The sequence below is a fragment of the Aethalodelphis obliquidens genome, unplaced genomic scaffold (assembly GCF_003676395.1).
Source record: "Aethalodelphis obliquidens isolate GAN/ISIS:26980383/991018 unplaced genomic scaffold, ASM367639v1 scaffold8, whole genome shotgun sequence".
Taxonomy (NCBI): domain Eukaryota; kingdom Metazoa; phylum Chordata; class Mammalia; order Artiodactyla; family Delphinidae; genus Aethalodelphis; species Aethalodelphis obliquidens.
Genome location: NW_020837952.1, coordinates 2,597,957 through 2,610,923, shown reverse-complemented (window position 1 = coordinate 2,610,923; position 12,967 = coordinate 2,597,957). Strand labels below are relative to the sequence as shown.

At 38.2% G+C, this 12,967-nt stretch overlaps 1 protein-coding gene across 5 annotated transcripts in view; it reads right to left on the bottom strand.

Moving 5' to 3' along the window:
- Positions 1-6,306, bottom strand: part of LARP4 (La ribonucleoprotein 4) — a 64,809-nt gene extending 58,503 nt beyond the window's left edge. For 3 of the 5 annotated variants that reach the window (XM_027106257.1, XM_027106254.1, XM_027106258.1), the window contains exon 1: positions 6,091-6,306. Coding sequence is in view for 4 of the 5 variants with exons in the window: in XM_027106254.1 (XP_026962055.1) it covers positions 6,091-6,108 (18 nt within the window). In the remaining variant the exon portion in view is untranslated. The remainder of the gene's footprint in view (positions 1-6,090) is intronic. The other 2 variants (XM_027106256.1, XM_027106255.1) reach the window with 1 other exon arrangement.
- Positions 6,307-12,967: the final 6,661 nt, after the last annotated feature.

Below are 12,967 nucleotides of genomic sequence, written 5' to 3'. Positions count from 1 at the left end.
GACAAAATGGGAGGTATGGTCACTCTACCCATTTTGTAGTTTGCACTACCTAGTGGTATGAAATACTGGCCAACTATGTACTATACAAACCCTGGATTACTCCTGACTTTTCTGCCCTGACAGAGAAAATGCTTTTCTCTTCCCTCAATAATATATAAATCAAACAAAACTTAATTCCTCATCCTTGGCTCTATGCCTATGTTCATACCATACTCCTAGTAATATTCATCTAAAGTACTCCTCTGTCTTTAATTTAGAGCCAGTCGTTTATAAATACAGAGATATTTTCTGAACTAAAGATTGGTTCAAATGTCCAGACAAGGCAACAGACGAGAGGAAACATGAGTATGTGATATTCAAGTTTCTTTTCCTTACATTTACTTACACTTATACATTAGAAAAAATATTTTTTTCCACAAGAGCAAATATAGAGTGCCGATTTGCACTCTATCATTTGTATTTCTTTAAATCTTGCATATAAATGAGTCTAAATTTTAACAGTCCGCAAGCTTCATTCTCATTTAAAAAGTTTTATTTGCCCAATTGATAATATGCTCAAACTATAAAAAATTTAAAGTAAGGTAATTAACCTGTTTGGCTTACAGCAAATCAATAACAATGCTGGGATTCAAACTCAAAGTTATACGTCTCTTAAATCAGTGCTATCTCACAGTAGCTTTTGCAATTAATAGTGCTACTATCATGTAGTTTTAATAAATTTCCCAGAAATACTTGCTGTGATGATCACATGATAGTGTCTGTCAAGCCTTTACCTAGACTGTATTACAAACAAGGCTTAATACATAAGCACCATGAACACAGGGCTTCCTTCCCTGGTGGTGCAGTGGTTGAGAATCTGCCTGCCAATGCAGGGGACACAGGTTCAATCCCTAGCCCGGGAAGATCCCACATGCCGCGGAGCAACTAAGCCCGTGCGCCGCAACTACCGAGCCTGTGCTCCAGAGCCCATGAGCCACAACTACTGAAGCCCACGCACCTAGAGCCTGTGCTCCACAACTAGAGAAGCCACCGCAATGAGAAGCCTGCGCACTGCAACGAAGAGTAGCCCTGGCTGGCCGCCACTAGAGAAAGCCCGCGTGCAGCAACAAAGACCCAACACAGCCAAACAAAACAAAAAAGAAAACAAAAAAACCCACCATGAACACAACCTAAACTGTCAGAAGAATCATTCTCAAATTACAGATAAGAAGTTGAGGATCAAAAAAAGTTGTCACTTGCCTCGGGTCATAGCTAACATTTGAACCCAGGATTCCAAAACCCTTACAGAAAACATAGCGCAAAACACAAAAGTTTACAATGTTTTCAAGACTGGAAACCTCCCTCAAGAATTGAACTTTAAAGAAAACACAACTTAAGCAAAACACAGACTATAGGAACAATAAATTAAAATCCTACAAGCACTATCAGAGCTAAAGAGTCACTTTCCATTTTCACTTAAGGATATTCGAAGTGGAAGTTTAAAAAAATTTTTTTAAGACTTCACAATGATAGCTGCATTCGTTTCCTAACTTCCTCTACTTTCCACTCCTCTGCAATACAGACATGGACCCCATCTCTACCTACAGGGCCTAAATCTTTTTTTAAGCTCTTAGGGAGAGACCAAAATTACAGATTTCAAATGTTCATGTCTAGTACTAAAGATCACTTCCATTAGCTGACAAGTAATATGGAGCTGACAGACAGCCTGAATTGATAGAAAATAGTTGAATATCAATATTTCTAGTTACTGGTTTTTCACATACTGTAATTTGAAGCACCATGAGGTACTTTTACATCTTTATATTCACTTCTGAGCATTTTATTCCACTTTTCACACTTTGAAAATAATTTCTACTTCATTTTCAGCCCATTATATTTGAAAATATTTCTTTGAAAATGTTTATCCATTTTAAAACTCTGTATCCAGCTCCAATAAATATTCCAAAATCAAATTGTTCAAAAATCACTCAGCTATTCACTTATTTATAATTCTTCTTGGCAATAATTTCACAATTCGTTAAGGCACTTTCTTCTTTTCAGTCATTTTTGAAAAGTCATTTCAACTAAGTCATATCTAATAACTTTTTATAAATATGTGATTATTTAAGCTAATGGGAAAAAACTGAGTACTATACTTGAGGTAAAAGGCACAATACTTCCCATGATTACTGAAATATAAAATCAATGAAAAATTATCTAGGCAAATATCTCACTTACTTCAGATTCTAAAGCTAACCTAAAATTTAAAACGTTATCACCTAAAAAAGCAGAAAACTTTAGGGACTTCCCTGGTGGTCCAGCGGATAAGACTCCGCGCTCCCAATGCAGGGGACACGGGTTTGATCCCTGGTCAGGGAACTAAGATCCCACATCCCACATGCCACACGGTGCGGGCAAAAAAAAAAAAAAAAGCAGAAAACTTTAGAAGTCAGATAAATTACTTTTAAAATTGTATAAGATCTGGGGGAAGAGGGATTTACTGTTTAATGTGTACAGAGCTTCAGTTTTGCAAGATGAAGCTTCTGGAGATGGATGGTGGCAATGGTTGCACAACAATGTAAATGTACTTAATACCACTGAACTGTACATTAAAAATGGTTAAGATGATACATTTTGTTATGTGTATTTTACCATAATTTTTAAAAATTATGTTAGAGTATGCATCCTAGGGTGCATAAAAGTCACTGCTACCTAAATAAGTAGTTATAAGTATTCATTTTTAGGGAAAAACTCAAATAGAGACAGAAATCCAATTAAAACATTGCCGAACAACTAGAGCAGACATGATTGGCTGGAAATACTGGAGGGAGAAAATGATCTGAAAAATGAATAAAATACTGGCAAACCATAAAAACACGAAAAGATTGCAAACTGCCTCCTTGGCGCTCAAAAACTTAAATAACTCTCTAGCAGCCAGAAGAACACAGCAAATTGCTGTTTCAAACTTTCAGAATTTTTTGTAACCGAATTTATGCTGGAACATGTTTGACAATTTGGTATATTATCCAAACGTTTTTACCTCTTCCCAGAGAGACAGACACGGTATGTGTCTCCTTCAGAACAGAGGTGAGATAAAGACAATAAAACTACTGAAGTCAGTATAGCCCTTTGTCTGCAAGACCAAGTTTTTAAAAAGTTACATCTAAGTATTACCTAAAATAGGATTCCTAGTCTGCCTATAGATTTCTATTGCAGTACACTGCAATTTAGAGTTCTAATTCCACCTTCAATATTCACTAGCTGTACGATCTTGGGCAAGTTTCTTAAATTTTCTGTGCCTTAGTTTCTTTATCTCTAAAATGGCGATAATAATGCTACTTACCTCATAGATAGGTTTGAGTTGATGTATATAAATGTATACATGCAAAAAGACTTAACAGGCCTGACATATCAATAGTGAGCACAATTCATGAGAACACAACTATTATTATATTATTATCATTACTATTATCTATCCCACTGATTCCAGTTATAAACTAGTTAAGCTGGGGTCTCTCCAGAAAAATGCACACAAATAAAAGATTTTGAACACAGCTGCAGAGGACTCATCAATCCCAGATTAGAGAAGTCTTACCAAAGCAACTTAGTTGGTAGTAAAGTGGTTATTAACCTCCCTCATGCCATGGACCTCTTCAGTAGTCCAATTAACCTATGAATCTCTTCTCAGAATGTTTTTAAGTATATGAAATACACAGGACTACAAAAAATCAATTATAGTATAGTTATGAAAGTATTTTAAAATTTCTAATTTAGTAATAAATGTTTCTTTACAAGTGCATTAAACAAGACTTTTTTTTACATATAATAAGGAGCAATGCATGTAAACATTTCAAGATATCTGCAAAAACTGTAATATGATATGAAAACACTTCTCTTGTTGCATCCATTGAAATGTCAAGAATTTTTAATTCTCTTCAATTCTAGATTTCAATTAGAAGCTAGTGAAAATAAACAGGCAAATTTTTTTTTCCTCAACCAAGTTCACGGACTTCCTCAATTCCATCTAGGGACCCAGATTAAGAACCCCTGGCTTATTGGAAAGTAAGTGCAAAAACAAGTTTTGGAGTCTGTGACTTATGTTCTAGAAGCCAGACTTCAGACTTTAGTCCCCACATTATTTACACCTGAATGACCTTAGACATCAAACTTCTGAACTTTGGTTCCCTCATTTAGAATAATTCCTACATCATGAGGTTACAAGGATTGAATATTAGTTAACAAAATGCCGAAAGACCAGTATGTTATATTTTATTGATTTTAATACCATATAATTAGACCCAAATATTTAATGCCATTGTTAATTTTCAGTAAAACTCATTATATGTGAAAAATTAAAAACCACATACTGATTTACAAAGAAAATGAAAATATTAACTATATGTAACATTTTAGTGAGAGCTATGATTTGGCTTCAGAATGACCTGTATCTAAATCCCAGTTCCACTACTTTAGTCTTACTAAGTTAAACTCTCCACCTCAGTTTTCTCATCTATAGAACACTGAAAGGTTGTTTTAGAAACGAGAGGATCTAGCTTAAACGGTCAATAAATGGAGTTATTATTAAAGTTCACATTTTAACAAAGCCAAAGCAATCAATTTGGACCTCAAAAGTTTATTCTGGAATTCATGTTTATACAACTACAACTTCACAGTCCTTTGCCCGGCAAAACACATACACACTTAAAACCTGCAGCATTTGCTTGGCATAACACTCCTAACACGAACTGGCACTGCTTGAAATCAGATATGATTTCTTATTCTGCCTAAGGAAAACAACGAGGATAAAAAACGATCAACAGAATGGATTCAATAATTTTAAATCTCTTCATGATTTACTTGGAATCTTTACTACCAAGGTTGGAATACTCTATAAGGTAGCTGTCTCTTTAAAACCCAATATAAAGATATCAAATTTATCAACTACATATTGTCGGTTAGATTAAAAAAAAGGCAGAAGCATGTGTCTACTTTATGCCGGAATACTATAGATTAAGATTCCCCCCTCCCCAAGTCCGTCTGAAAAAAACCCGCCATAGACTGGCTCCCGATCCATTATACAACCTGTAAATTCCTTCCCTCATTGAAAAGATTCTTTTTGTGGGCATAGTTAACAAGTGCCAAGCTGCGAAGTTGCAGCTTTGCTGGTTTGACGTTTTCACAATGCAAGAACAATATGATCTGGAATCTACTCAAAGCATTAGCCAGGCAGTCAGCTGATGCTCACTGCACACAAGAGAAAGACAGAAATAAGAGAAACTGAACCTCGTAAAACCACTACGTTTTAAAGCTAAAATAGGCCAACAGCAGATGTTACAGTTAAAGTAATAAAAGTATTTCTATTGTTAAAATAACAATTAAAAAAAACCCAAACAACCGGCTTTCCCCGAACTAGGTTTCGCTCGTTCTTGAAATTTTCCTTGTAAAGGGCTCTTATCCGTTCATAAAATCAGCTCCTCACCACAGAGCGGCTGCCTGAGTTAACTTTATATAGCCAAACCCTATTGGCTTCTCCTCCGTTCACAGTAACTCGCTTGCCACCCACAGAACGTTCCAGAGATCTAGGGACGGGGACCAAACAAAATTTGGTGGGGGTTGCTAAACAGAAGCTTTCAACTTTCTTTCCCAAACACTTCTACCTAATTTCACCTTCCTGCCTCCGCAGCCCCACATGTTGCTCGCCTGCTCCCAGAGGGCCGCGCGAGGCCTCGGTTCACCCCGGAACGCGCCCACCTGATTACCCTTTTCTCCGCAGACTCCGCCCTCCCCGCCCCCCTCCCCCCGCTCGCTCGCCTCCTCTAGAAGGTCCATATGGGACGCTTTCCCCTTCCTCCGATCCTCACGCCGCACCAGAGAAGCCTCGATACTCCACCTTCGGTTCTCCCCCGCCACGGCGCTCGCCTCTCACAGCCTCCTAAAGTGCTGCGAGCGCGCAAATCGGAGCCGCGGGCCTGCACGGCCCAGGTGCTGTGTCAGCCTATCTGCCGGTTCCGCGCCGTGTACGGCCTGGAAAGTCACATGGCGCTGGAACCGGCCGGCGCCTTCACACTCCTGCTCTCCTCAGAGCAGGACGAGAATCCCAAGTCCACTCACCTCCACGAAGAGCAACATGACTTTCTCCGCTCGGCCCAATCGTTCTCGCCGACGCGACTCCAACTGGCTTACAGGCCGGAGCCCCAATAGCTAGGATAAGGACAGTCGCCTGGCCCCTCCACCCGGCAGCGGACCCGGCTCCTCCCCCGCCGTCAGCCGCTGCGGCCTGACCCGCCCAGTCCCACCTCCCTTGAAACAGCAACTGTTTCCGGCTCTAGAGAACAATTGCTTCCGGGAGAAGAGAAAATCCTCGGCGCGCTCAACTTTTTGCGCTACCTTTTCCAGCCGCAGTATGGACTGTACTATCATGTGGCCGGGGGGAGTGGGGGCGGGGGAAGCGATCAGAGGAAGGCACCATTCTGTGCCACGGGAGTATGTAAAAATTTTACAGGCGCATTTTATCCCTGGCGAAACGGATAGCTACCATGGCCATAATAACTCCGCAGTTCTCGTGGCCCAAGACCTAGATCTGATAAAAAGCCGAGCTTGTGCAAAATGTACTGAAAAACAACCACCCCTGCCGAAAAGGCGGCGGCTCTCAGGGAAAAAGTAGAGAAGGGAAAAAAGCAGCAGTAATAGTAAATACATTAACAGCAACTGCTGTACATTAAAGGCCTACTACATGCCTGGCACTATTCTAAGTATTTTACGTGAATTAATCTAAACAATCCAACGCAATAATACTATTATCCCTATTTTACAGTTGAAGGAGCTCTCTAGAACACACTTTGCCCCAAGTTCCCTTGAATTAGGTACCCACATCTCTGCTCAATATAATTCTATTTGGTAGTACTTAGCCTGGATAGCCTCTTCATTGATGTTCTGCCATTAATTCAAATGAAATACAAAAAAAAAAATTTTAAATTATCTTTATAATTTTCTGTTAGATGATCCAAAATCCTTATTATCTTTAGCAACACTTACTAGGATTTATTCCTCCCTTATCAGTCCCACTTCTATATCCTAGCTCTGACACTCATCGTTTGAAACAGTCATGTCTTGATCTTCTCCAATGGATTTTTTCTATTCTATTATTTCAAAAAATCTTCCTAAATTGAAAGTTTCATTTTTACCGAACTGTTATTATTTGCTTTCAAGACCTTACCATTCTGATCCTATGTAATCTCCCTTAACCTCAAATGAATCCCTTCATTTTTCATTTAGATACCAAATTAATTTCCCCTTCGAATTGCTGATATTTCTGTCCCATACTCTCCTACTCTGATCTGCAGTAAACTCAACATTACCTCATCTCAATTAAACCAGTCTCCTTACTTTTTCCCTGAAATAACAAACTCTGCACTCACCTCCAAAGCCATGGCTTATTGAAAAGCCTATCTGAAATGCCTTCATTTGTCAGTCAATCTTCTCGCTCCATAAGATTCTCCCAAAGACTCTGCTCCTCACAGGTCTCTTCTTCATGTCCCTTGTTAGCACTTGAATATTATATTCTATCTTAAATTTTTTTTGGTTGTTTTTTAGTTTCTTCACAGGTCCCTATCATATATTTTTCACAGTCTAGTATAATGGTAGCCACATAGTAGTATCTCAACAAATGCTTGTCAGATTGAAGAGATTTTAAAATTTGCTTTAAAAAGCCTTCATTTCCAGTTGCTGATGAATTCCATGCTGCATAAAAAAATATGAAGGAGAGAGAGAGCACAATAATACTAAATTAGTTTTGTTGACAAGTATGTAGGCTGCTTTGTGAATGTCCACTAGGGTAAGCAATATAAAGAAATCAAGAGAAATTAACAGTTATTTAAGGATCTCACAATATAGTATTATTATCAACAAAGTAATTTAATAGATTAATTGATTATGTTGAGAAATGCTGGGTAATGATAGATATTTTAATGAAACCTCACATTTATATAAATAAATAATTCTCCTTAAATGTGGCCCTTTCACAGGAATGTACAGTGGAGAAAGGACAGCCTCTTCAATAAGTGGTGCTGGGAATACTGGACAGGTACATGTAACTGTTGGTGGGAATGTAAATTGATACAGCCACTGTGGAGAACAGTATGGAGATTCCTTAAAAAACTACAAATAGAACTACCATATGACTCAGCAATCCCATAATTCAAAACAAGCCATGTACCAAAATGTTCATTGCAGCTCTATTTACAATAGCCCGGAGATGGAAACAACCTAAGTGTCCATCATCGGATGAATGGATAAAGAAGATGTGGCACATATATACAATGGAATATTACTCAGCCATAAAAAGAGACGAAATTGAACTATTTGTAATGAGGTGGATAGACCTAGAGTCTGTCATACAGAGTGAAGTAAGTCAGAAAGAGAGAGACAAATACCGTATGCTAACACATATATATGGAATTTAAGAAAAAAAATGTCATGAAGAGCCTAGGGGTAAGACAGGAATAAAGACCCAGGCCTACTAGAGAATGGACTTGAGGATATGGGGAGGGCGAAGGGTGAGCTGTGACAAAGCGAGAGAGAGGCATGGACATATATACACTAACAAACGTAAGGTAGATAGCTAGTGGGAAGCAGCGGCATAGCTCAGGGAGATCAGCTCGGTGCTTTGTGACTGCCTGGAGGGGTGGGAGTGGGAGAGTGGGAGGGAGGGAGACGCAAGAGGGAAGAGATATGGGGATATATGTATATATATAACTGATTCATTTTGTTGTAAAGCAGAAACTAACACACCATTGTAAAGCAATTATACTCCAATAAAGATGTTTAAAAAAAATGTGGCCCTTTCAGAAAATATTATGAACTTCCTTGAATAAATAGACTTAATTGTGATTTATAGGAAAGGAGGGAGTGATATTTTATGACTGGGGGGGAGGGTGCAGTCTAACAATAAAAGAAAGTATGAAAGTATTCTGGGACTTAGAAAAGTTTCCATGAGGAGAGGAGTTTTCAACTATAATGAATATCCAAATTTTAGACAGTTTCCATGGAGGTACTGAGGAAGAATATGCCAAATGTTAGATAAAGAAACCTAAAGTACCGCATCTGGTTTTGAGAGGTTCACCAACTGGTGGATAGAAACAAATAATAAATAGTTACACTCAATGAGATAAGTGCTATAATACAAAGTTTACAAAATGATTTGGGAACACAGGGGAGGGAGTAATTTAGACAACAGGATCTTAGAAGGGAAAATATTTAACTTGCTCTTACATATTGATTAATATTTTTAAAAGACAATTACATTATGATCCCCTGTATCCCTTTCTCTGAAGGACTGAAACAAATTGTTTAAATTTACAAGTTTACAACAAGCACTCAACATAGGACTAAGTTACAATAAGGACTCAACATAGGAAGTTCTCATAGAGAAATTGTTATACATCCACAATTTATATAAAATCTAAAACATACAAAATGATATTACATAGTTATGAACACATACACCTGCAATAAAAGTATATAAACAGAGACTAGACACAAATACATCAAATTCATGCTTGTTATGGCCCTCTGAAGAGGGAAAAACAGGAAGGAAGGAGTCTGGGGAGAACACCAAAGGGGACTTCAACTTTATCTCTAATGCTTTCTTTTATTTAAAAATATCTGAAGCAAATATGACAAAATGTTAATATCTGTTCATTCTGGGTGGTAGGCACATGGCTATTTGTTCTATTTCTTTCTGTACTTTTCACATTTTTTTAAATTAAAAAATAATCTACACAACCAACAAAACCATCTGTCCTTTTAATTGCTCTAGTGTCCTAAATCCTTTCACCACCTCTACAATCAGAGGAGCTGCCCAAAGTACTCTTCTTTCAGTTAGAAAGCAGCCTCTAAGCGTTCCCTTCAATTTCCCAGCCAACTACAGAACGTCAAAGCCTTCTTCAGTCAGGCTTCTTGAAAAAATGAGCCACTAGGCAGTGCAAAGAGTGTGATCTTCATGCAAATACTATCTTCCAAGTTACTACAAGTCTAGGAAAAGTTGAAGGGCAGCTGAGGAAGTTGTAACACAATTATTCCATTACAAGCTTAAACATTCTTAAGCGAAACCTCAGGAGGAGAGAAGAACCAGAAATTACATTTGATACACTGGATCTTGAATTCTAACACCTAGATTTTAAGCTCATTTAAAGCAGGGCTTTAATTTCTTTTAGCGTTTCTTTTTATTTCTTTTAGCGTTCCTGTTTATTCTTTCCTTCCCTCCCTCCCCCCTTCACCCACTACCATCACAGCATATAGAATGCCTAATTCTCTGCATATAGTAAGCACTCTTTAAATGTTTGAGTCAATGATAACATCACAATGGGTCTATTATGACATCACCCGGACTGAAACACCACGGCTAGTATCAGGGTACACCACAGATTCTTAACCACTGTACCGCCAGAGAAGTCCCGCAATACCACAGTATCTTGATTACTGAGGTTTCATAATAATTCTTGAAATCATGTAGTTTTAATTCCTAAACTTTGTTCTCTTTCAATTGTGCCCAACTTCTCTCATCTTCCTTTTACTTCCTTTTCCTCTTCTTGGGCTTTTCTCTCAAGACTCAAACACTCATAATCTGAAACCTGTCTTTGAGACTTCCCTGATGGCACAGTGGTTAAGAATCCACCTGCCAATGCAGGGGACATGGGTTTGAGCCTCGGTCCGGTAAGATCCCACATGCCACGGAGCTACTAAGCCCATGTGCCACAACTACCGAGCCTGTGCTCTACAGCCCGCGAGCCACAACTACTGAGCTCACATGCCACAACTACTGAAGCCCGCACACCTAGAGCCTGTGCTCCGCAACACAAGAAGCCACCACAGTGAGAAGCCCGGGCACTTCAATGAAGAGTAGCCCCCGCTCGCTGTAACTAGGGAAAGCCCACGCACAGCAAGACCCAAAGCAGCCAAAAATAAATAATAAATAAATTTATTAAAAAAAATAAAAACTGTCTTTATCCACACTGCTTTCTCCCTTTGCTTTTCCATAGGATATTTAGAATCAATCTGTCAAATACTATTGGGGAAAAAAAAAAAGCCTACTGGTATTTTGACTGGGAATGTATTTAATTTGTAGATCAATTTGGGGAGAATTGAAATCTTAACAATATTGAGTCTCTGACCCTTGAATATAGCATATATCTCCATTTATTTAGGTCTAATTTTTCTCAGAAGTGCTTTGCATATCTTTTGTCAGATTTATCCCCAAGTAGTTCATATTTTTTATATTATTGTAAATAGTATTGTTCCTTAATTTCTATTCTCGAGTGTTCACAACTAACAAAGAAATACAATAAATTTTTGTATATTGATCTTGTATACTGAAACCTAATTTATTAGTTCTCATAGATATTCTTTGTACAGTCTTTGGATTTTCTACATAGACAATCCTATCATATACGAATAGAGACAGTTTTATTTCCTCCTTTCATATCTCTGTGCACTTAAACTTGGTTCTTGACTCATTGGTTAGGCTAGGACCTCCAATATCAAGTTGAATAAAAGTGATGAGACAACCTTGCTTTTTTCTTGATGTTAGGCTTTAGCGGAAAGCATTCAGTCTTCTACCATTAAGTATGAAACAGCTGTATATATTTTATGGCTCTTTATCAAGTTGGGAAATTCCTTCTTTTCCTAGTTTGGTGAGTTTTTTTTTTTTTTTTTTTTTTGTTTTCGGGGGGCCCCCCCTTTTTTTGGCTCTCCCCTTGCGGAGCACAGGCTCCGGACGCGCAAGCTCACCGACCATGGCTCACGGGCCCAGCCGCTCCGTGGCATGTGGGATCTTCCCGGACCGGGGCACAAACGCGTGTCCCCTGCATCGGCAGGCGAACTCTCAACCACTGCGCCACCAGGGAAGCCCCTGGTGAGTTTTTAATCAGGAATAGGCATTGGGTTTTATCAAAAGATTTTACCGCATCTAAGGGGATAATCATGATTTTTTCCCCCTATTTGAATCTGGCAATATAGTGAATTACATTAATGTTATGAATGTTAAACCAACCTTACACTTTTAGAGTAAATCCCATTTACTCATGATGTAACATTCTTTTTACTACGTTGTATTCGATTAGCTACATTTTTGTTAACTAAACTTTTTCATAACTAACTTTTTCATCACCGCAAACAGAAACACTGACCCGTTAAACAGTAACTATCCATTCCCCTTTTCCCCCAAACCCTGGCAACAACCATTCATCTTTCTGTCTCTATGAATTTGCCTACTCTAGATACCTTATCTAAGTGAAATCATAAAGTATTTGTCCTTTTGTGCCTGGTTTATTTCATTTAGCATGTCCTCAGCGTTCATCACTATTGCAGTATCTGTTAGAATTTCCTTTCTTTTAAAGGCTAACTATTATTCCATTGTATGTATATATCACGTTTTGTTTATCCACTCATTCACCATTGGACACGCAAGTTGCTTCCACCTCTCTGCCGTTGTGAATAATGCTGCTATGAACATAGGAGTACAAATATCTGTTTAAGTCCCTGCTGTCAATTCTTTGTATATCCAGGAGTAGAATTGCTGGATCATATGATAATTTTATTTTTCATTTCTTAAGGAACTGCCATACTGTTTTCCGTATGGCTGCACCATTTTACATCCTTATCAGCAGTGCACAAGGGTTCCAATTTCCTCACACTCTCACCAACACTTGTTATTTTCTAGGTTTTGGCTTTTTTTCTCATAATAGCTATCCTAATGGGTCTGAAGTATCTCACTGTGATTTTGATTTGCATTTCCCAAATGATTAGTGATGTTGAGCATCTTTTCATGTGCTTGCTTGTCATGTGTATATATTCTTTGGAGAAATGTCTATTCAAGTCTTTTGCCCATTTTGGAACTAGGTTTGTTCTTGTTGAGTTGTAGGAATTCTTTATATATTCTGGATGTTAATTACTTATCAGACATGTGATTTGCAAATATTTTCTCCCATTC